General features: G+C 49.9%; 2 protein-coding genes across 19 annotated transcripts in view; one reads left to right on the plus strand and one right to left on the minus strand.

Moving 5' to 3' along the window:
* Nucleotides 1-453, minus strand: part of Aire (autoimmune regulator (autoimmune polyendocrinopathy candidiasis ectodermal dystrophy)) — a 13,589-nt gene extending 13,136 nt beyond the window's left edge. For all 13 annotated transcript variants that reach the window (NR_073358.1, NM_001271559.1, NM_001271555.1 and 10 more), the window contains exon 1: nucleotides 232-453. Coding sequence is in view for 12 of the 13 variants with exons in the window: in NM_001271559.1 (NP_001258488.1) it covers nucleotides 232-366 (135 nt within the window). In the remaining variant the exon portion in view is untranslated. The remainder of the gene's footprint in view (nucleotides 1-231) is intronic.
* The window catches only part of Dnmt3l (DNA (cytosine-5-)-methyltransferase 3-like), a 21,336-nt gene extending 871 nt beyond the window's left edge, over nucleotides 1-20,465 (plus strand). The window contains exons 2-14 of one of the 6 annotated variants that reach the window (NM_001081695.2): nucleotides 2,718-2,831; nucleotides 6,859-7,046; nucleotides 7,441-7,527; nucleotides 7,759-7,803; nucleotides 8,674-8,753; nucleotides 8,835-8,947; nucleotides 9,555-9,726; nucleotides 10,772-10,859; nucleotides 11,815-11,909; nucleotides 13,688-13,763; nucleotides 14,111-14,250; nucleotides 16,490-16,575; nucleotides 20,030-20,465. In NM_001081695.2, coding sequence (NP_001075164.1) covers nucleotides 6,926-7,046; nucleotides 7,441-7,527; nucleotides 7,759-7,803; nucleotides 8,674-8,753; nucleotides 8,835-8,947; nucleotides 9,555-9,726; nucleotides 10,772-10,859; nucleotides 11,815-11,909; nucleotides 13,688-13,763; nucleotides 14,111-14,250; nucleotides 16,490-16,575; nucleotides 20,030-20,192 — 1,266 coding nt within the window. In that variant the 5' untranslated portion in view covers nucleotides 2,718-2,831; nucleotides 6,859-6,925 and the 3' untranslated portion in view covers nucleotides 20,193-20,465. Of the gene's footprint in view, nucleotides 1-2,717; nucleotides 2,832-6,684; nucleotides 6,755-6,801; nucleotides 7,047-7,440; nucleotides 7,528-7,758; nucleotides 7,804-8,673; nucleotides 8,754-8,834; nucleotides 8,948-9,554; nucleotides 9,727-10,771; nucleotides 10,860-11,814; nucleotides 11,910-12,177; nucleotides 12,560-13,254; nucleotides 13,594-13,687; nucleotides 13,764-14,110; nucleotides 14,251-16,489; nucleotides 16,576-20,029 lie in introns of those variants that run through there. The other 5 variants (NM_019448.4, NM_001284197.1, NM_001284198.1 and 2 more) reach the window with 5 other exon arrangements.
* Nucleotides 20,466-22,495: the final 2,030 nt, after the last annotated feature.

Consider the following 22,495-nt stretch of genomic DNA (forward strand, 5'->3'; position numbering starts at 1 on the left):
GTCTATCCCTGGGCCCTGGAGCAGTTAGGGGGCATAGGGTGTGAGGTTAGGGAACTCACCTGGGACTTGATCTGGAGAGGTCTCCTGAGGAGGGCTTGGGACCACTCCTTGGCTGGTAGGGGGAGGGTATGGGTATAGTATGGGTTTTGGCTGAGGTTGGGAGGGAACACCTAGTCTGCGGGTGGAGGAGTGGGGAGAATGAGAGGCACCGGGGGCGGGACTGGAGCCCACCTGGAACTTGTCCTCAGGGACCACGTCGTGGTCGGCTAGAGCATGCAGCAGCGGAAAGGCACTGTCTATGGCCACCGCGATCTCGGTGCGGTGCAGCCTCAGCAGACGGCGTAGCATTCCATCCCCACCTGCCATCTTCCTCACAGGGGCTGCGCCTCGGCGCCCCCTGCTGGCCCACGCGCGCTTGCGTTCCCTTCTCCCTTCCTTGGGTGTCGTGGTGCTATCCGGAGAGGCACCTGTAAGCGTTTATATTTACTCCCCAGCGGCGGAAAGGCGACGTTTGTCTTGCTCAGCGACTCTGTTATACTTTCAACCAGGAAAGAACAGAGGCTGTTGTTTAGCCTAGAGCCAATCAGGGCCCAGCTTTCGAAAGCTGGGCTAGAGACTGCCCTGCCTTTGGGTTCAGGACGCTCTGATACTCTTTCTTTGTGAGATCCAGTGCAGCTGCCTGGCCTCGGGATAGAGGAAGCGGGAAAGTTGTCTCTCCAGTCTCCCTACAGAGGATCTGTTTATGGGTTAAAAACCGGGACTGGCGGGAAAGATGGCTCTGTGGACAAATTGCCTGTGTGGGGAAGCAAAGACAGGAGTGGCTGTAGAGCTCACTGACCAGGCAACTAACTGAATGGATAAGCTCAAGCAAGGTTCAGGGATAGAACCTGCCTCAAAATATTACATGGAAAGCTGAGTGTGGTGGCTCACGCCTTTAGTGCCAGCACTAGGGAGGCAGAGACAGGCGGATCTCTGTGAGTTTGAGGCCAACTTGGTCTAAAAAGTGAGTTCCAGGGCAGCCAGGGCTACACAGACAGAAACCCTACGCAGAGAAACTGAATTTTTTTAAAAAAGAAGTTAGGTGAACAATTGAAGAAAACACCCTATATTCACTATTCCATACACATGTACATATGCAAGCGAGAATGCACGCACACGCACACACACACACACACACACACACACACACACTGAACTTAAAAAGAGAGGGGCCAGAGAGATGGCTCAGTGGTAAGAGCACTTGTTCCTCTTGCAGAGCACTTGGGCTTGTTTCTCAACACCCACAGGATGGCTCACAACCCTTTGTAACTCCGGTTCCAGAGCATCTGATGCCCTCTTTGGCTCCTACTGGCACTGCATGAATGTGGTGACCAAATATACATCATGCAAGCAAGGCACTTAAACACATAAAAGAAAATAATAAAATAAAATAACTGGGGGAGGAGAGGGGAGGGGAAGAGAGAAGGGGAGGGAGGAGCCAAAATAGTGCTCTAGCCACAGCCTGGCTGTCCAGACCTGCTGGCACCTCTGGGTAGCCACAATAGGAGACCTCTGTAACTGGCTGGACAGTGGACCCCGCTGGGAACCCCATCTGTCCTTGGCTGAGGGCTGGGGGAGTAGAGTGGAAGATTTTAGCAGGACAGTGGAGATGGTTCATCCTGTGTGATAGTGGGTGAAAAGGACACATGGCCTACCTCTGTGCTCAGAGGTGGCTGGCAAACTGAACTAGGAATGTGTTAGATAGAGTACAACAGGAAGAGGAAAGAAGGCAGAGAGCCCATAGACCAGGGCTATGGCCCTTTAATATCTTCATGTTGTGGTGACCCACCCCCACCATAAAATTATTTCACTGCTACTTTATAACTGTAATTTTGCTAGTTATGAATCATAATATAAACATCTGATACACAGAATATCTGATAGGTGACCCCTGCGAAAGGGTTGTTCAACCCCCAAAGGGGTCGTGACCCACAGGTTGAGAACTGCTGCCCTAAACAGATGCCCCTGGACCACACAAGTTCCTGTCTTGTTCTCCTCAATAGTCGAAGGAGCAGTTTCAGGATTCATGATAGAGCCCGGAGGGTACTGCCTGAAAGACAGGGCCTCCAAGCAAATCAGGGAGGTGTCCTGGAGGCAGATGGAAAAGGATGCAGAGGTGGGCATGCGTGGAACTTGTACCCCCAGCAAAGTGAGATTGTACAGCTGCAAGTGGCCTGGGAGGTGACAAACTTTTAGAGTAAAGTGTGATCAGGTCTGTGCTGGGGTCCCTAACATGAGTGTTGACAGTTGAGTGTGTGTGTGTGTGTGTGTGTGTGTGTGTGTGTGTGTGTGTGTGTGTGTGTGTGTTGCTAGTCCTGGCACTGGTCTCTGCTGGATCCTCCTACCTCAGGGTCCCCCTGAGAGTTCTCCATGTGCTGAGGTTGTTCTCCACTGTGTGTGTTGGGTGGGGGGGCGGGGATCAGTATTGAAAGTAGGTAAGGGGGTTCAGCATGAGGACCAGGTGTTGGGGGGAAGAAAGGAAAGCCTCATTGTGAAGGGTCAGTCACTTCAGAGCCGGGGTGCATGCATATAGCAAGATAGGCGGAGGAGAATGTTCTAAAGGTTGTGAGTGGAGAGCAGGGGCCTCCCATTGTTCATGTCTGGGCTCTAAGCCATAACCATAGTGCCTTTGGAAGTGGCTATGGGGGCTGCTGACATCTGCACCCTTCCTCCCACAGATGCTGAGAAGGAAGCATTAGGTGATGCCAAAATGGGCTTCCTGAGAAACACCACCTCTTCCTCATCCCCAAAGGAGGTTTCTGCTCACTGGCCTCTCCCACTGTCTCAGGCAGGTATGCAGTTACTATGGAACCATCAACCCCAGCCCCCTGTAAAACCCAGCACCTAACAAGCATGACTCCTGCAGGCCAGAGCACAGAGATTCCTCACTGGCATGATGGATTGGACACAGGCCCCAGTCCCTTGCTCCCTGTTCACACCTTGCCAGGGTCTTAAGAACACTGATGGAGTCTCTGCGTCCACCAGTTCCAGAACACACACACTAGGTACCCAAGATGCCAGAGGCACTTCTGGTACCTTTGAGTGATCAGGTGCTGATCTTGTGGTGGCTCAGCCAGCCCCTTACTTAGTAGGATTATTATTCACCTCATGTCATGCCTGCAGCCCGGGGGTTTCTCCCCAGTTAGGGGCTTCTCCTCAGATGGGGATTTCTCTGCCAAAGGCAGTGGATAAAGAAGAACTTAGAATTGCAGTGTAAGACTAAAGTCTACACTTTTCAAAAAAGTCTGAACCCAACCCAGAGAACCCACTGTTGGCTGAGCACTGACTGTTGCAAGCAGGCGTCCCCCAGCCCCCAGCCTCTGACTGGAGATCAACAGAAAGACTCCTGTAGAATTTTGGACTTTCCATCACACGTGGGGGTTTCCGTGACAGTCCACACCTGCAGGTGGTCTGTAGCTGCTATACTTAGAGGAGATGGCCTGCATGACCCATATCCGCACAGGAGCCCAGAGTAGGTCTATGTATGCCTCAGGGCTTCAGAGGCTCCAGCATGTGGGCTACATTCATGATCCTCAATGTCCTTACCCCCAAAGAGTTTGACCACAAAATGGAGGCTAGCCCAAGGCAGCTATTCCACCCTACAGAGGTGCAGAGAACAAAGGGCAAGGTGGCTTGTGTCAGGGCTGGAAGGAGCTCTGACAATTCTGGATAGGGAAAATGGAAAGCACCCAACCAACTGTCCTCAGCAGAGGTGGGTTGGAGTCAGGTGCTGGGTGATGTGGCTTGGGGTAGAGACCTGCTGGAGGGCTGCCACAGGCCTAGCAGATCTGTAAGCCAAGTGTGTGTTTTGAAAGCCAACAATGCCCACGTGTTAACTTTAGGTTAGAACTGGTAACGTAATAGAAAATATTCTCAATGCCAACAAAAATATCAAACAGCCAGAAAATTCTCACAACCAGGGAATCCCTTATTCATTTTTTGTTGCTGTGTTAATTGATTGATTTCGGGGAGGGGGAAACTGGGGGGTTGAGGTCTCATATAGCCCTGACTGGCCTGGAAATCACTATGTAGCCAAGGATGGCCTTAAACTTCTGATCCTCCTGCCTTGACGTCTGGAGTGATAGAGTAAGCATGTGGTTTAAGCAGTGCTGGGGTTGAACCCAGGGCCTGCTGCCCGACAGACATCTCTCGCTGAGCTGTAGCCAAAGTCCTGTTGTTTCAAATGGAATCCCACAGTGTAATTCAGTCTGGCCCTGACTCCTGTGCCCCAACCGTGGTGGGCCTGTTTCTGCTTCCTAAGTAGCTGGACCACAGCATATGGCTAGAACTCACATTTTCTCAGAAGAAATGGAAGGGCATGTCATGGCCTGAATTTAGCATCTTAAAAATCCAGCTGTTTCTCAACCTAGACGTATCAAATAGTTACAGCTAAATTAACATTGAGCTCTGGCCCTCCGCAAGAGCAGTAAAAGTGCTCTTAACTGCTGAGCCATCTCTCCAGCCTCAACACAGGATTTTAAAGAGAGAGAGAGAGAGAGAGAGAGAGAGAGAGAGAGAGAGAGAGAGAGTGCTTGGAGGTCAGAGGAGAACAGAATGTGGGAATTGGTTGGCTCTCTCCTTCCACCGTGTGGGTTTCATGGACTTAACTCAGGTCTTTAGGGTTTGGGGGTGGGAGGTGGGGGAGGGGAAGTACCTTTCCCCACCGAGCATTTTGTTTTGTTTTTTTGGGTTTTTTTTCTTCTTCAGAACTTGACTACTATGTTTAACATGCCAGGCAAGTGCATGTATACACATATATACTCAAATAAATATAATTTAATTAATTTAATTTAAAATATTTTTTAAAAAACCAATAGGTCTGTCTTAATACAAAAATGTTTCCACATAAAACATCAACAACAACAAAAAAAGCCAAACCATGAAAAGGCATTAGTGATATTGAGTGTGATGTTTTATACCTATAATCCCACAATCCAGTAGGCAGAGGCAGGATTGCCATGAATTTAAGGTCAGCCTAGGCTACAGAGCTAGGCCCAATCTTAAAAAACAAACAGGGCTGGGTGTGGTAGCACATACCTTCAATTCCAGCCCTAGGGACGCAAAGGTGTGAATTCCAGGCGGCCCAGCATGGTACATACAATGAGACCAGTCTCAAAAAAAAAAAAAAAGGGGGGGGGGCATTAAAATATTTCCAACATTTACATGAGAATGTTAGTATCTTTAACAAAAAGAACCTTCAAATCAGTAAGAAAAAGACAAAGGAAGAGGACCGACAACCTCCTGCGGGGCATTTTTAAAAATACCCAAATGACTCAGGAAGTTGTGAAGCACACTCTTAATTCCAGCACTGCGGAGGCAGAGGCAGGCAGATTTCTGAGCGGCCAGTCTGGACTCCATAATGAGTTCCCAGCGTAGCCTTGGCTACCTAAAGAAACCATGTCTCAGGGGTGTGGGGTTAGGTGAAGGGTGGGGGGATGGGGAGCAACCCAAAAGTTACAAATAAACCGAGGTCTGTATGACAACTCAGTCGGTGGAGGCCCCCCCCCCCCCCCCCCCCCCCCCGCAGTTCCTTGGGCCACACCCATGGGTTTCTAACCCGTAATCTCGGCACTATCAAGGTGGGGGCAGGGAGAGGGGAAACTCAAATCCATCTTGATTACTGAGTGAATTCCAGATCAGCCTGGAATAAGTGGAACCTTAACAAAAGGGGAAGAAAAAAAAAAAAAAAAAAAAGAGAAAAAGTAGAAACCCAGGAAAAACCGGGGCAGAGGGCTTTAACTGGTTACAGCCCCCCAGAGCATGTAGCTTGTGCCAAATATCAAAACAAACATTTCTCCAGTTTCATACACGGTGGCCATCGGTGTGCAGTGAAGTGTGGGGGTTCTCTAGCAGGTTGGACAAACGCGATGTCTCAGGGCCCCTATTTCTTTGACACTGAGATTCCGACAAGGGACCTGGCTGTCTTCCTGCAATCTGCCCAGTCTCTCTTTAGTTCTTTACGCGGCCGTGGCGCTGGCCTGGAACACTGGGCTGAGGTGAGCAGTCCGGTGTTTTTACTGTACAGTGACTTCCATACTGAACCTTGTGGAAGTCACCGCCCTGCCAATCAAACCCTGGAGTCAGAGGAACTGTACTACCTGGGTCTCTCCACATCTTGGCCCTCCATTAAAACCGCTGGTGGATGAGGCCAGCCACTGTGGTATCCTGGAGGGATTATTGGCCATGAATAGGAAGGATTATTGATTAAGTACTTTTCAAGAGGTTGGCAGGTCTTCCGTCCAGTACCTATTGGTACCACGTCAACGTTGTGGACCTATACATTCTACTCTGATCTCCACCCAAGACTTTCTTCCTACCCCTCCTCCATCCACCCTCTGTCATTTGCTCCCTGGCCCAACCCATCCCCCTTTCCACACAATCAGGAACCCTACCTCCCAGCTCTCTAACCTCAATGTGTGAGGCCCAGAGCCTCCCTTCTCCTACCCCTACCCCATTTCAGCCCTGAGCCCTACAGAACTCCATAACCCCTCCTCAGAACTCTCTCCCTCCCCCACCCTTTCCCCGAAGCCCTCTCCCACTCTCAAGGCTTCCTAAGCCCCCTCAGCCCCGCCCCCATCCACCCCACCCCCACTCCTCCCCTCACGTGCTGGGCTCCTTAAGACCCGCCCCTGAGTGCCTGCCCCCACACCCTCAACCCCATCATCCCAGGCCCTCATAGGCTCCATCCAGCATTACGTCCTCATCCCTACCTACGGTAAGGTCCCTTTTAACCAGCCCTCTCTCTTCCTATCCAAATTCTCCACGAGGCCCTCAGAGAACGGGCACACCCTCCTCTCAACCTCTCTGGTCGCGTTTTAGGGTTCTGACGACCCTGCTGTCACACCCGCCATCCCTTGGACGCAGACCCTTCTAGCCGATTACATCAATGGGTTCCCGGGAGACACCTTCTTCTTGCTCTAAGACCCTTGAAACCTTGGACCTGGAGACTTCCGACAGCTCTAGCCCTGATGCTGACAGTCCTCTGGAAGAGCAATGGCTGAAATCCTGTGAGATCCTCAGGCCTTTTTCTTTTCCTCTCCTTTCTACTTTTGCCTCCACTTGCTCCATAGGGTCCTTAGGGGTTCTGGACTGTCACTAGAAAGCAGGAATATGTGTCTTAGACAATCAGCCAGGAGCAGGGGGAGGCGGGGCCACCCAAAAACATGTTGTCTGGGACTGAATAGATGAAGGGTACCCCATAGGGCACCCTCTCCTACCAGGTACCTCAAAGCTAATATTGCAGCCCCTAATCTCGAGTGGATGGGGAGATATCACCATAGCTTGGCTGGGTAGTTCTAGTGGCTCCCTTGACCCCTGTATTGGCCACGGGTAGCTATTTTCCTGCATGTATCTTGTGTCCCTTTTGAGGTCTCCCTGTAATAACGGCCTCTCTATCTCCAGCCCCAGCCCTGAAGGAGGACAGTGTGGATGTGGTACTGGAAGACTGCAAAGAGCCTCTGTCCCCCTCCTCGCCTCCGACAGGCAGAGGTAAGACCCTACCCAAGTAATGGACTTATCTCTTAGATCTGGCCCTTAGAGTTAGGCAATGCACGGAATGTTCCTGCATCATTCAGGATGACACCCCACCCCCACCCCACCAGAGCAGGCACTTGGCGGGCGACAGTGGAAGAGTCCTAGTCACGTCAGAAGACGAGTTTGCTGTGCGTGTTCCAGTGAGGAGCCCGGAGAGAGAAGAACTTACTTTTTTTTCTCTTGCAGAGATGATCAGGTACGAAGTCAAAGTGAACCGACGGAGCATTGAAGGTGAGTTTGCACACTTAACCTGTGACCCAGAAAGACCCTGCCAGAAAGACTGCCTTTAGCCTCATCAGCCATCCCAGAAAGTGGGGAACAATCCTGGTACCCATGGGATGTCCTCTCCCCACCCCCACCTCCCCTACCCCAGCACCAGACTCACTTAAGGCTCATAGTTGAATTTTTTTTATATATATATTTGGGCTGAACATGGTGGCTCGCATGTGATTCCTAGAACTCAGGAGGCAGAGGCAGGAGGATCTCTGAGTTTGAGACCAGCCTGCTCTATAGAGGTAGTTCCAGGACAGCCAGGGCTACACAAAAAACCTGTCTCCAACCCCTCCTTCCTCCCCCCCAAACTGTATTTACATCAGCCACACTACCATCTAATTTGTGACTAGGCTAAGTGTTCACTTACCTTGCTGGAAGCCCTGGGTTCATTCCCAGTATCCTATAAACTGGGTGTGGTGACACAGCCTGTAATCTCTGCATTCTGGAGGTAGAAGTGAAAGAATCAGACCATCCTAAGTGAAGTTGAAGCCATCTTGAGATACACGTGCCTTTGTGAGAAAGAGAAAGAGGAAAATACGTGCATCCTTTAGTGGGCACTCCGGAGCTCCCTGGCCAATGATCTATTTCTCTGGATTGGCCGATTTGGGCATCCTTGGCTTTCCGTGGGGATTTTAGCCTCACCATGCCAAGTCTGCAAAAAGCCATCTGGGATTTGGTCTACATTTCATTTGGGGCATCTTGTTTCCCCACTAAATCTTCTGGTCTATGACCCTGACACATCCTTGCTGGGTCTTCCCACATCTCCCTCAGGATCTTCGGGTTGCTTTGGCTAAGCCTCCTCCCAGCTTTCCCCTCTGTTCTCTCTAGACATCTGCCTCTGCTGTGGAACTCTCCAGGTGTACACTCGGCACCCCTTGTTTGAGGGAGGGTTATGTGCCCCATGTAAGGTAAGTAGGGAGGTACTGGGACTGTCGTGACATGGCACTGTAGAAGGGACATCACACACTCAGCCTTTGCTCCCCGCTCAGGATAAGTTCCTGGAGTCCCTCTTCCTGTATGATGATGATGGACACCAGAGTTACTGCACCATCTGCTGTTCCGGGGGTACCCTGTTCATCTGTGAGAGCCCCGACTGTACCAGGTGAGGCAGGGCCTAACTCCCTATTGCTCCTCCCAGAAGCTCCCAAAAGAACCACACACACCCCCAATATGGGAGGCGGGTGCTGAAGGATGCGCATCTGGGATGCCTTTCTTCACAAGCACTGCAGCCACCATTCAGCCATTCCCTCTGTTCTTAAGCAATATGGTGGGTCCAGGGAATAGGCAGCTCATTCACCCTTAGTTGTTAAGCCTCCATCCTGAGCTCCATCCACGGTGGTCCCCCGCTCTGTCCATTTGGATATCTTCCTCTTTACAGCCCTGACTTCTATCTGCCTCCTTTCCAGCCAACTGCTCTTGTACATCTTTTTTATCCTCAGAGACCTTAAAAATGTGTGTGCAGACTTCCAAGTTGTGGAAAGACTAAAGGGTTTTGAAGTCCGCCATTGCTAGCACACCCACCTCCCACATTCTGTTGCTGAGTCTCTTTTCCAACCTGCAGCCAGCCCAACTCAGCCAGCACTAAGAGCAAAGCCAGAGAGAGACAGATAGTTCCCTCCAGAACAAGGTGCTGTCCTGGCTTGCAGTCCCCTCGTGGCAGTATGACTTGGGTCACTTGGGTCACGGTGGTTTTTCCTGTTTGACTCTAGATGCTACTGTTTCGAGTGTGTGGACATCCTGGTGGGCCCCGGGACCTCAGAGAGGATCAATGCCATGGCCTGCTGGGTTTGCTTCCTGTGCCTGCCCTTCTCACGGAGTGGACTGCTGCAGAGGCGCAAGAGGTGGCGGCACCAGCTGAAGGCCTTCCATGATCAAGAGGGAGTAAGGACAACTGGTGTGGGAGGGACTGGATCTGCCACCAGCTGTAGGCTAGCATCCCATGTGCGCATCACTGGATGGGGCTGAGGCTTTGCCTTAAAGTCCCTTGGTATTCTCCTATTAGAGAGCAAGTGTCACTGATGTTTAGTGATAGGATCTTAGGTAGCCCAGGCTGGCCACAAATTCACTATGTAGCCAAGGATGGCCTTGAATTTCTGATCTGCTTGAGATGAAAGAGAGCACTTAAATTGCTGTGGACGCTGCATAAAGTGGAGGGTATCCTTGTAAGAGATGGAGTTTGGGGGGGATTGAGATGCACAGGAAAAGACCATGTAGTTAGTGATGGAGGCTTTGGTACCACGATGCCAATAAGAGCCACTATGTGCTGAGCCCAGTTGCTGGGTGAGGCCTGGGACAGTTTCCTGAAGCCTCAGAGGCTACCAGCCCCTGGTGTTACCTGGATTGCAGATTCCTGGGCTGTGGAATGGTTTTGCTTTCCTGGAGTCCTTGGAGACGTACAGAGTTGTCCTCTGAGGGGAATCCTTTTTTATTTATTTATTTATTTATTTATTTATTTATTTATTTATTTATTTATGTGTTTATTTTATTTTTTATTTTTTTTGAGACAGGGCTTCTCTGTATAGCCCTGGCTGTCCTGGAACTCACTTTGTAGACCAGGTTGGCCTTAAACTTAGAAATCTGCCTGCCTCTGCTTCCTAAGTGCTGGGATCAAAGGTGTGCGCCACCACTGCCAGGCATGAGGGGAATCCTTTATCTTCTAACTTCAGAGAAACCCTGCCTCTCTTTGTAGATCTGTGGGGGTCCAGGTAAGAGACCTAGAGTGGGTGGGCTTGGCCTCCAGGAACTGCACTGGTTACAACAGGGCCAGCCAGGCCTTTGCAAGTGAGTCCCAGATGACTCTCTGTTGAGTCCCAAGCATCCAGGGAAAGACTGTCTCGGGGTCACTTAACTATAAGCGCGCTCACTGGGCAACCAGCATGCATCCTCTTGTTTTCTCTCTCTTCCTTTTTCCTCTGCTTTCTCTCAGGCGGGCCCTATGGAGATATACAAGACAGTGTCTGCATGGAAGAGACAGCCAGTGCGGGTACTGAGCCTTTTTAGAAATATTGATAAAGGTGAGTAGAGTCACATCAAAAATGGCTCTCCAGAACAGGGGATAGGAGGGCCCCAGAGTATTCTGGTGTCCTCTGCCTGGCCGTAAGGATATCACTGGGCATCTGAGATGAGAAGCAGCGATTGGTGGTAGAAAACCTCCTCCTCAGACTCCTTGAGCTGAGAGAACCGAGTATCCCAGGAGAGCATATGACTGCCAGAAAAAAATCTCCCAACTGTGTGCCCAAGCAAGAGAAAGGGTGAAAGGGTTGGAGAACAGGGACCCAGATAGGTATCCTTCTGCCCCAGAGGAGGAGGCAGGGATAGGGAGGGACAAGCCTGCAAGGGTCAATGGGAAGACTGCTGTTGAGGAAGTAGCCCTGCCTCTCTCATACTTACATGCTCCCCCAGCACCAACCCCCCTCCCCCACACACACACCTTCCTGAACTTCCCAACCTGGCCACCTCTCCTGGGATCCTGTCCCTCAGACTGCTCTGATTCCCCCTGTTCCCAGCAAACACAGAGGCCCCGAAGGTGCTCTGATCTCTGGCTAAATCATATCACAATTAGGATACCAGCCGTGGGTTCAATGATGACCCCACAATGTGTTACAAGTGCCCTATATAATAGCTATAATTGTATCACTACGCTTTAAGAACACCTAGCAAGGGCTGGACTTGATCAAGCTCTCGTTCTCAGAGTCTGAGGGTAACCCACCCGCTTTGTGGGTCCCCAGCCTGGCTGGTTGTCTAAGCAAGTCAGCGAGAGCATGACTCAGAAATGCCGAGTTTTGCAACAAATTACTTCATATTCATCAAGTAACGCTCAGGAAGCTTGCCCTTGGGCTCTGCTGCTGAAATGATCAAGCTGCTAGTCCATAGCTGGGAAATTGCACTGTCATGATAGATCCCCACTCTGGGGACAGAGCCCACATCTACTGTATCCATCTTGTCTTTCCTCCCTTCCCTTCCCCCCAGTACTAAAGAGTTTGGGCTTTTTGGAAAGCGGTTCTGGTTCTGGGGGAGGAACGCTGAAGTACGTGGAAGATGTCACAAATGTCGTGAGGAGAGACGTGAGTTGATGCAGGGGCGGGTGGATGGACTGCCTAGGAGGGGGGTGGGTGTGTTAATGGGAGAGACTACAGGGCCTAGCAGAAGGGGCAAAGTAGGTGGGGGCCCTGGAGGGGCAGGGTAGAGCGTGCAGGGAGCAGCATGTTGGTGGTCTCCCGACCAGCATGGGTCTTGGCTGGAGCCAGCCTGGGTGTAATAACACAGACACCCCCTCCCCACCCCCCCATGCCTCACAGTAGGAGGTAGGGACGGAATGCTTCTATGGCCTTTGTGTAGCCCTCAGCCCTGATCAGGGCAAGCAAGCAGCCAAACATCTTGAATCCACGTGGCTGGTTTCTGCTGCCTATGATAGGGATATGATTGGGCGGAGGGTGCTCAACCCCACCCCACCCTGTCATAGTTGCAAGTCTTGAGCTGAGTGGCAGACGGTTGTCTGAAAACTCCTTCCAAACACCAATCTGGTGCTGTCTTGACCCTGTGGTGGGACCTCTTCCTATCCGCCTGTGGGCATGCAGGCAGAGGGGCCAGTGCATTAGGGTCTGGTTATACAGACAATTGGGATGTTGGTCTTTAACCCAGAATCCTGCCCACTTTTGGCTAGACCCCAGCCAGTCATTGCTCTGTAGGACCCTAGGTGAACATCAGATATCAGGTAAAGAAGTTGGGGCACAGAGAAGGAGCACAGGAGCCATCTGGGTGGCAGTCCATTACTCTGAGAGAAGTGGGAGGGTCCAAGAGAGTTGGGGGCCTAGATTGGGGATCACTTGTGGACATCTTAGGAACTTTTTCTTTTTTTCTTTTCTTTTCTTTTCTTTTCTTTTCTTTTCTTTTCTTTTCTTTTCTCTTCTTTTCTCTTCTTTTCTTTTTTCTTTTCTTTTCTTTTTTTTTTTTTTTTTGTTTGTTTGTTTGTTTCGAGACAGGGTTTCTCTGTGTAGCCCTGGCTGTCCTGGAACTCACTCTCAGGCTGGCCTCAAACAGAAATTTGCCTGCCTCTGCCTCCCAAGTGCTGGGATTAAAGGCGTGTGCCACCACGCCCAGCTATTAGGAACTTTTTCTTAAGAGAATGTCCAGGGCTAGTCAGGCAGTGGTGGCACATGCCTTTAATCTCAGAAGGCAGAAGGCAGAGGCAGGAACATCTGTGAGTTCTAGGCAGCCTGATCTACAAAGAAAGCGTCTTGAACCAAGGAGGGGGGGAGGGAGAAGTGGGGAGAGGGAAGGTCCAAGACTAGAGGAGCCATTATGAAGCAGGGGTTCTCTGGGTTCTGGGTCTTGGGTTACTTGTACAAACAGAAGACTCTTGGCTTGTCTGCACTTGAGGTTGGTTCTTTCATTCTCTTACATGTCCAGGAAGTGACCCCATCTGATCTAAGTGGGGATTGTTTATGGCCACCACATAGTGTCCACCCTCCACCCTACTGTCTGCTCCCAGCTGCTCGGCTCTCGGCTCTCGGCAGAGCCAGTGATTTCCCAGAAGGATATGGGAATCTCTTAGGCTAAATGAGTTTCCGTGCTCCCTCCAGGGCTGGCCCTTTTTAAAGAGCAAGTTATCTGAGAAAGAATCTCAGATAGGGAGTGCTCTTGAGCTACCTTTGCATGGGCTTGTCCTGAGAGTTGCTGCTGTCTGGGTGTTGCTGCCCACGTGGGCTCCAAGGCTCAACTAGGAGGTCTGTCTGGGTCACCCACAAGGTATGTCACTGGAAGATGATTGGGTATAGAGGCCTTGATGCTGGTCACCAGTGGGGGAGCATTTGGCTTTCAGCCACCTATGTGTGTTCCCTAGGTGGAGAAATGGGGCCCCTTTGACCTGGTGTACGGCTCGACGCAGCCCCTAGGCAGCTCTTGTGATCGCTGTCCCGGTAAGTTTCATTTATATGACTACACTGTTGCTGTCTTCATGCACACCAGAAGAGGACATCAGATCCCATTACAGATGATTGTGAGCCACCAAGTAGTTGCTGGGAATTGAACTCAGGACCTTTGAAAGAGCAGCCAGTGCTCTTAACTTCTGAGCCATCTCTCCAGCCCCTTCCCTGGGCTCTTAACTGCCAGGTGAACTTGCACGTGCTCAGGGTGCTGTTAGATGAGTTCTAGACCCCCATCTCCACAGAGGGAGAGCAGAGGTACCCAGCATTCACAGAGGCTGACCTGGCCCTCCCCACGGCCCTGCCCATATGAACTGGCCTTCTCCCTGGTTCATTGGCAGGCTGGTACATGTTCCAGTTCCACCGGATCCTGCAGTATGCGCTGCCTCGCCAGGAGAGTCAGCGGCCCTTCTTCTGGATATTCATGGACAATCTGCTGCTGACTGAGGATGACCAAGAGACAACTACCCGCTTCCTTCAGGTGAGTAGGGGCTTAGCCTTTCTCCCGGGTCTGGGATTCTCATTCCTGAGGCCTCTGCTGCCCTAATGTGTACAGGGCTTACAAAGAGGACATCAGGCACCTGACACACAGATTGCAGAGTTTCAGGAAAGACACTGGTCCCTACAGGGACATACAGCCTCGAAGGACAGCCCCCATTCCGACACCACTCAGTAAACAGTGCACAAGTCACACCCACCCAGACTGATGTCCGCTCATTCTCTCAGCCCTGCACACACGAGCACATCTGCTCACACCACCCCACACACTCACACGTGAGAGCATTCACAATAAACAGTCTGTTCGTCCCCTTCACTTGAACGCTGACCTTGGGAACAGTGGTCAGTTTTCTCCAGCGCTGACTTGGCCCGCATTGGGGGCATAGCTGCGGAGCGTGAGGTATGCCAGTCTTGGATCTAGGAGGTAAGAGACAGCGAGCGAGCGAGGCTTTGAAGGAAGTCTGTCATGCCCCTCAGCTCTGAGAAGGACATACAACCAAGGCTGGGGTACTCAACCTACTGTGGGAGTCAAGGAGGTGGGGACCCATAGGCATCGGAGAATTTCCCTGGGCACCTCATAGTAAATATATATATTTATAAGTATATATTTACTTTTATATTATATACTTATCATATAATATAAAAAATAAAATAATAAAATATAATATATGTAATATATAAATATAACTATGTATAAATATATAAAATATAAAATAAAAATAAAAGATAATATAAAATATAATTATATATTTTTATATTTCTATGTATTATATATTACAAATTATATATATATATATAAAATAAAATTTGGTTAGAACTGCTATGAATAAACTATCCTTGCATTCCCAGGGAAACCTACTTGGCCATGGTATGCTTGCCTTTTTTTTTGGTTTTTCGAGACAGGGTTTCTTAGTATAGCTCTGGCTGTCCTGGAACTCACTTTGTAGATCAGGCTGGCCTCCAATTCAGAAATCCGCCTGCCTCTGCCTCCTGAGTGCTGGGATTAAAGGCTTGTGCCACCACGCCCGGCTTGCTTTTTTTTTTTTTTAATTTTTATTTTATGTGTGTGTGGGGTATCATTGATGTGGGGGTGTCAGATCCCTTGGAACTGGAGTTACAGACAGTTGTGAGTTGCCAGGTGGGTGCTGGGAATTGAACCCAAGTTCTTTGGAAGAGCAGATGGTGCTCATAACCACTGAGCCATCTCTCCAGCCCCTAGTGTGCTATTCTTTTAACATTTTTAAAGCTAGGACTTTAGAATTGATAGGTGTAAAAGGAGTTTGATCTGTTGTTTTTTCTCTTTTTTTTTTTTTTCAGGATCTTTGTCAAGTTTTTGTTTCTCTGTTGAATCTGGTTCATGAAAATATTTTATATGGTGAAAGAATTCTATAAAACTGTATTGTTTGGAGCAGCTTAAAAAAACAATTTGAGCTGCATGTGCATAGTGGTACATGCTTTTGATTTTAATCCTAGCAGAAGCAGAAGAGAGAGAGAGAGAGAGAGAGAGAGAGAGAGAGAGAGAGAGAGAGAGAAGGGAAGGAAGGAAGGAAGGAAGGAAGGAAGGAAGGAAGGAAGGAAGGAAGGAAGGAAGGAAGGAAGGAAGGAAGGAGAGAGAAATCTCAGGCTGGAGAGATGGCTCAGCAGTTAGAGAACTGACTGCTCTTCCAGAGGTAATGAGTTCAAATCCCAGCAACTATATAGTGGCTCACAACCATCTGTAATGGGATCAGATGCCCTCTTCTGGCACATCTGAAGACAGCTACAGTGTACTTACATATAATAACTAAATCTTTAAAAAAGAGAAGGAAAAAAGAAAAAAGAAATCTCTTGAAGCCTATGAAGACGTTGTCTTTTTGTTGTTCTTGTTGTTTTTTCAAGGCAGGATTTCTCTGTGTAGCCCTGGCTGTTCTGGAACTTACTCTGTAGACCAGGCTGGTCTCAGACTTAGAGATCTGCCTGCCTCTGCCTTCCAAGAGCTTAGATTAAAGGCGTGCACCACCATTGGCTAGCAATTTTCTGTCTTTTCAGAGTTTTGGAAAGTTATGTTACCCTAGAATATGACTCATTTCAATGGCATTTGAAAAGAGTTGATCAAAGTGGTCTCCAGATTTTACTTATTTGTAGTTATTTAAGGAAAAACCTAGGCCTGTGGATGATGTTCGCCCCATGGGAGGAGATTGCATTTGTGTCATGCTGACCCACGGCCCCCTCTTCTCCCACAGACAGAGGCTGTGACCCTCCAGGATGTCCGTGGCAGAGACTACCAGAATGCTATGCGGGTGTGGAGCAACATTCCAGGGCTGAAGAGGTATTCCTCAGGCAGGGGACGTGGAGGATTCAGAGACAGGAAACTGTGCTTTCTAATAGAGCCATGTTCTACCTATCTGAGAAACCCCTTGTCTACCACAATACTGAACACAGTGGTGCTCAGGGTGTCCCTGTGGACTGAGGGACACTCATTATGATGATCACTCACTTCTTCCTGATCATGCCTCTGAACTGGTCAAGAGTTCCCTCGTCCTCAGGAGAAAGTCCAGACTCCTAGCCATGGGCCTAAGGGCTCTTTTTCAAATTGTGTAAGCCAGTTACCCCCCAGCCTTCTGAAGCCCCTGCCCTATGCACATGCAGGCTCATAACCATTCATACATGGTGATTCAAGTCTGTAACACATTCACACACCCGCACACAGACACCCACTTGCTTACAGACGTGCACAGGTGGACTGAGCCAGTTTGAACTATATCTTCTGAAAAATGCTAAGTCGTGTCCTTTCCTGTCCTACATTGAGTTTCTGGAAACTTCCCACCCACCTCTTCCATCCCAGCATTCTCCTGGCTCCTAGCCACTCTTCCCAGTCAGGTACCACCAGGTTCCCTCACCTGAATGCTGAGGTGGAGTGGAGGGGCTCTGGCTTTCTCAAGCATTCTTTTTGGACAATTCTGAGGTATTGTCTCCTGTCTGCAGCCCCTCCCGGTAGATACTGTGGGATAGGAGCAGAACAGGGGAAGGGATAGTGTGTGAGCTCAGCCATCTGCAAAAGGAGCCAGGCTCCACTCCTGCCAACCTGGGCCTGTCAGGCGTGTCTCATACAGGCCATCCGTAACAAACATGCTCTAGAGTTAATCATCACGGTGCAGCCAATCCTAGGACATGTGGCTGTTCCCCTGTCTTCTGAGTTGCCCACCACGGGAACCTGCCAGGTTTGGAACTTGTAGGGACAGCTTCTTCTTTTGTTTTGTTCGTTTTGTTGTGGTTGTGGTTTTGTTTTGTTTTTGTTTTTCCGAAGCAGAGTTTCTCTGTATATTCCTGGCTGTCCTGGAACTTGTTCTGTTGAACTCAGAGATACCCCTGTTTCTGTCTTCCCAAGTACTGGGATTAAATGCATGCATCATCACCCCCTCACAACCCCCTCCCCTTCCCCAGCATCCCATCCCTTTTCTGATTAAGGTTCCTGCTTTTGTTTGCTTGTTTGGTTGGTTTTTTGTTTGTTTGTTTGTCTTTTGGTTTTTCGAGACAGGGTTTCTCTGTGTAGCCCTGGCTGTTCTGGAACTCACTTTGTAGACCAGGCTAGCCTCGAACTCAGAAATCTGTCTGCCTCTGCCTCCCGAGTGCTGGGATTAAAGGCGTGCGCTACCACGCCCAGCTTTTTTTTTTTTTTTAAAGATTTATTTATTTCATATATATGAGTACCCTGTAGCTGTACAGATGGTTATGAGCCTTCGTGTGGTTGTTGGGAATAGAATTTAGGACTTCTGCTCGCTCTGGTCAGTCCCACTCACTCAGGCCCAAAGATTTACTATTATACATATTATACATAAGTACACTGTAGCTATCTTCAGACACACCAGAAGAGGGCATCAGATCCCATTACGGGTGGTTGTGAGCCACCATGTGGTTGGTGGGATTTGAACTCAGGACCTCTGGAAGAGTGGCCAGTGTTCTTAACTGCTGAGCCATCTCTCTAGCCCTGGTGCCTGCTTCCTCCAAAGGAAGTTGAAGGCCATGTTCACCTGCACCTAATACTTAAGGTCACTTGGCTCCTGAAGGAAACTGAAGACTGTTTGCTTTCAAGGTAATTTCACAGTGAGGTGAAGGACACTTGCCCACTGATGTAGGAGTCATCTTGCCAAGGTCATGGACTCTCATGCAATATTGGCCTCCAGACAACCACTGTCCCGGGGCAGGGGATGCACATGAAGGCAGGGTGGGATGTAGGGAAAGTGGATAACAGTGTATTCTGATATGCCATTTTGTCTGCCCTCAAAGAAAGAGATGATCCTTAACTCCGCCAGGGGCGGGGCGTACAGAAAGGGGATGCTAGGTATCTCATCTTCAAAGCTGGGGGACTCCAGGATGAAGCTTACAAATTCCAAGAGCTTCTGAAGCTCTTAGTGTGAGCTGGGCTTGTGTCAGGCCTCCTGGGAACAGTGTGCACACACTTACAGGGTCTCACCGATTTGTTTTTCCATGTTTTTTTAAATTCACATTACATCCCAATTGAAGCCCCCCTCCCAGTCCCACAGTTGCAAATCCCCCCCCCATTACCTCCTTTCTTTCTCTCAAAGAAGGGGCAAGCCCCACTTGGGTACCACGCCCCCTGGGACATCTAGTCCCAACAGGCTAATTACATCCTCTTCCACTGAGGCCTAACCAGGCAGTCCAGGTAGCGGAAGGGGGTCCAGTGTCAGGCAACAGAGTCAAAGATAGCCTGTGCTCCAATTGTTAGGGGACCTATATAAAGACCAAGCTGCACATCTGCTACAGTTGGGGAGGGGCAAGGTCCAGCCCCTGCATGCTCTTTGGTTAGGATTCAGTCTCTGTGAGACCCCATGGGCCCAGGTTAGTTAACTCTGTAGGTCTTCTTGTGGTGTCTTTGACCACTTCGGCTTGCTCAGTTCTACCCCTCTCTTCCACGAGACTCCCTGAGCTCCACCTTATGTTTGGCCGTGAATCTCTGCATCTGTTTCCATCAGCTGCTGGATGAAGCCTCTCGGGAGACAGTTATGCTAGGCCCCTGTCTGTAAACACAGAAGAGTATCGTTAATAGTATCCAGAGTTGGCTCTCTCCCATGGCATGGGTCTCAAGTTGTGGCAGTCATTGGTTGGCCATTCCCTCAGTCTCTGCTCATTCTTTATCCCCGTGCATCTTGTAAGCAGGACAAATTTGGGGTTGAAGGTTTTGTGGGTGGGTTGATGCCCCCCTCCTTCCACTGGTAGTCCTGCCTGGCTAGTTCACTGATCTTTATTCTTACTCTGTGTGGGTTACTGCCTGGAATGGCTCACATCCCTTCCTGACAGCTTCTAGGCTCTCTCCTCTTCACACCAGAAAGGGAACATGCTGGACTGGATCAAAGATTGAAAATCTCACCTGGGGTGCGCTAGCACACATGCGTTTGCTTTTAACCCCAGCAGAAGCAGTGGTTAAAAGCCTGCTCAGTGGTTCGAGGCCAGCCAGAGCCACACAGTGAGACAGCATCTTGAAAGAGAAAGGGTGTAGGGAACGATATTAGAGGTTTTAGTCTTTGGAAACTCTGCCTGCCTGTTCCCAATCCATCCAGAGTCAGGTAGGAGGCAGGGCCATTTATTCTTCTGTTTTAAGATGTGGAGACACCATTAGGTCCTCCTGAGGGTCCCCAGAGACCACAGGCATCCCCTTTACCTTGTGAGGGCCTCAAGCCTCTGTGCCCCCCCCAACCATCACCCCCGCTCCCGAGCACCCAATCCAATGCTGCATTTCTAACAGGTGACTCTTTCCTTGGTAGCAAGCATGCGCCCCTGACCCCAAAGGAAGAAGAGTATCTGCAAGCCCAAGTCAGAAGCAGGAGCAAGCTGGACGCCCCGAAAGTTGACCTCCTGGTGAAGAACTGCCTTCTCCCGCTGAGAGAGTACTTCAAGTATTTTTCTCAAAACTCACTTCCTCTTTAGAAATGAATCACCATAAGATGAAAGTCTTTCCTAGAACCAGGGCAGATTTCTTCCTAAGGTCTCTTCCCTCCACAGTTTTCTCTGGTTTGCTTTCAGGCCTTCGGGTTTCTCTCCTGTTTGATTGCCAGGATGCCTCTGTGCAGCTCACTTTGCGGGGTGGGAGGTGCCTACGGCTCTGCACAAGTTCCCGGTGGGATAACCTGCCATGTTTCTCTGAAACTGTGTGTACCTGTTGTGAAGTTTTTCAAATATATCATAGGATTGTTACTGGTAGTGTTCTGGTGTGGTGTGTGAGACTGAGACCTTTCTTCTGTATGTCACAGTGGTGACGTTGCCGTTAGACCTTGAATTCCTGCTGCCCTGCCATGGGCATATAGCCTTCGTCACCTGCTATTCGCTTTGATGATTGAACCCTCCCTGTTGCTACACAAAACACCCCAAACCATTGCCAGAAGTGTATACCTAGGGAACAGAATGTGTGCCTGCTGGGTTGTCCTAACATAATGGGAGCTTGCAGAAGTGGGTTCCCAACAGCCCTTATCAGTTGATCTTCCATTGAAGCTAAATCCATTGGGAAGTGTGGACTGGTCAGTTTTGAACTATATAGTGAATCCTGATTAACCATAACCTCTCCACTCCCCAACACATGTGCGGACACACACACACACACACACACACACACACAAACACACACACACACCCCTCAGATCTAGACCCCAGCCATTAAAGAGACTCAAGCTGCCTGGGTATCACAGCTGGGGCTCGGGATCCACTGGGGTCATGTTGGCTCTGGGCTCTGTGAAAGGAAGCTGGGCTAAGGTTAGACCCTGAAGTATGAGAGGTCAGAAGATAGAATATCTCAGTCTCAAGCAATCTGGGGCCAGTATAGTGGGCGGTTCAGTATACATATGTTCTCAAGCCTAATGATGCGAGTTTGATTCTTAGAACCCACTCCTGTGAGTCATCTGAGCTAAACATGTGTGGTGGCATGTGTGAGCACGATCTGGGAACCCGGCTTAGGCCAGGGTCTACCCACTCTGTTTACTTGATGAGGTAGCAGAAGCAGCAAGCGTGAGCTCATGACCACCACTGGCCAGATAGGTGGCAAGATCTGTGCATGGTTTGGCAGCTGCTCTCATCCCAGGCTATGACATGACATTATGCATTCCCATCCATTAATGCTCTCTCTCTCTCTCTCTCTCTCTCTCTCTCTCTCTCTCCCTCCCTCCCTCTCTCTCTCTCCCTCCCTCCCTCCCTCCCTCCCCCCTCCCTTCCTTCTCCAATTTCCCTGGCTATCCTGGAACTCACTCTGTAGACCAGGCTGGCCTCAAACTCAGATCTGCCTGCCTCTGCTTCCCAAGTGCTGGGATTAAATATGATGTCACTATTACCCAGCTATTTTTTCCCATTTCTTAAAACAAATAAACAAAAACCATCAAGGTATGTGAAGGCCAAGCTGCCCTGCTAGAAGCATCCATTAGAAGTTTCCGGCTACACACTCCACATTTTGTTCCATCACGCTTGCAAGTCTGCAGGAACATAATTCCTACTGGTTCTCACATCTGACCATCGGCCATCCCACATCCTGCTTTCCAGGAACAGATGCCGTGGAGAGCAAAGCCAATGCTGTCCTCTGTCAAGTCTCCTGGCTCTTGGTTTGCCTTAAAATACTGCGCAAGCAGGGCATGGTGGTGTATGCCTGTGATCCCAGCACTGGGGAGGCAGAGGTGGGAGGATTGATAACCAGAGGCCAGCCAGGAGTGATCCTGTTAGCATTCCTTCTAGGCTCCACCCCACAGTTACCTGGCAACAGGAAGGCATGCCTGATTCACTATAAAAGGGGCTGCTTGCCCCCTCCTCTCTCTTACACTCTTTGTCCCTTCTTTCCCCATTCCCCTCCCCCATCTCTCCACCTGTTCCTGGCTGTCCACTCTTCCTTCTCTTCTCTTCTCTTCTCTTCTCTTCTCTTCTCTTCTCTTCTCTTCTCTTCTCTTCTCTTCTCTTCTCTCCTCTCCTCTCCTCTCCTCTCCTCTCCTCTCCTCTCCTCTCCTCTCCTCTCCTCTCCTCTCCTCTCCTCTCCTCTCCCCTCCCCCTCCTTTTCCTCTCTCTCTCTCTCTCTCTCTCTTCCTTTCTCTGTCTTTACTCCCCCAACTTCCCTCCCCATGCCCTGAATAAACTCTATTCCATACTATATCCATTGCATGGCTGGTACCTCAGGGAAGGGGTGTCTCAGCATGGATGCACAGAGGCACCCCCTTCCACCTCAGCATACTGGGCCTCTACCAAACATATCCTGGTTTTTT

The sequence above is a fragment of the Mus musculus genome, chromosome 10 (assembly GCF_000001635.26).
Source record: "Mus musculus strain C57BL/6J chromosome 10, GRCm38.p6 C57BL/6J".
Lineage (NCBI taxonomy): Eukaryota > Metazoa > Chordata > Mammalia > Rodentia > Muridae > Mus > Mus musculus.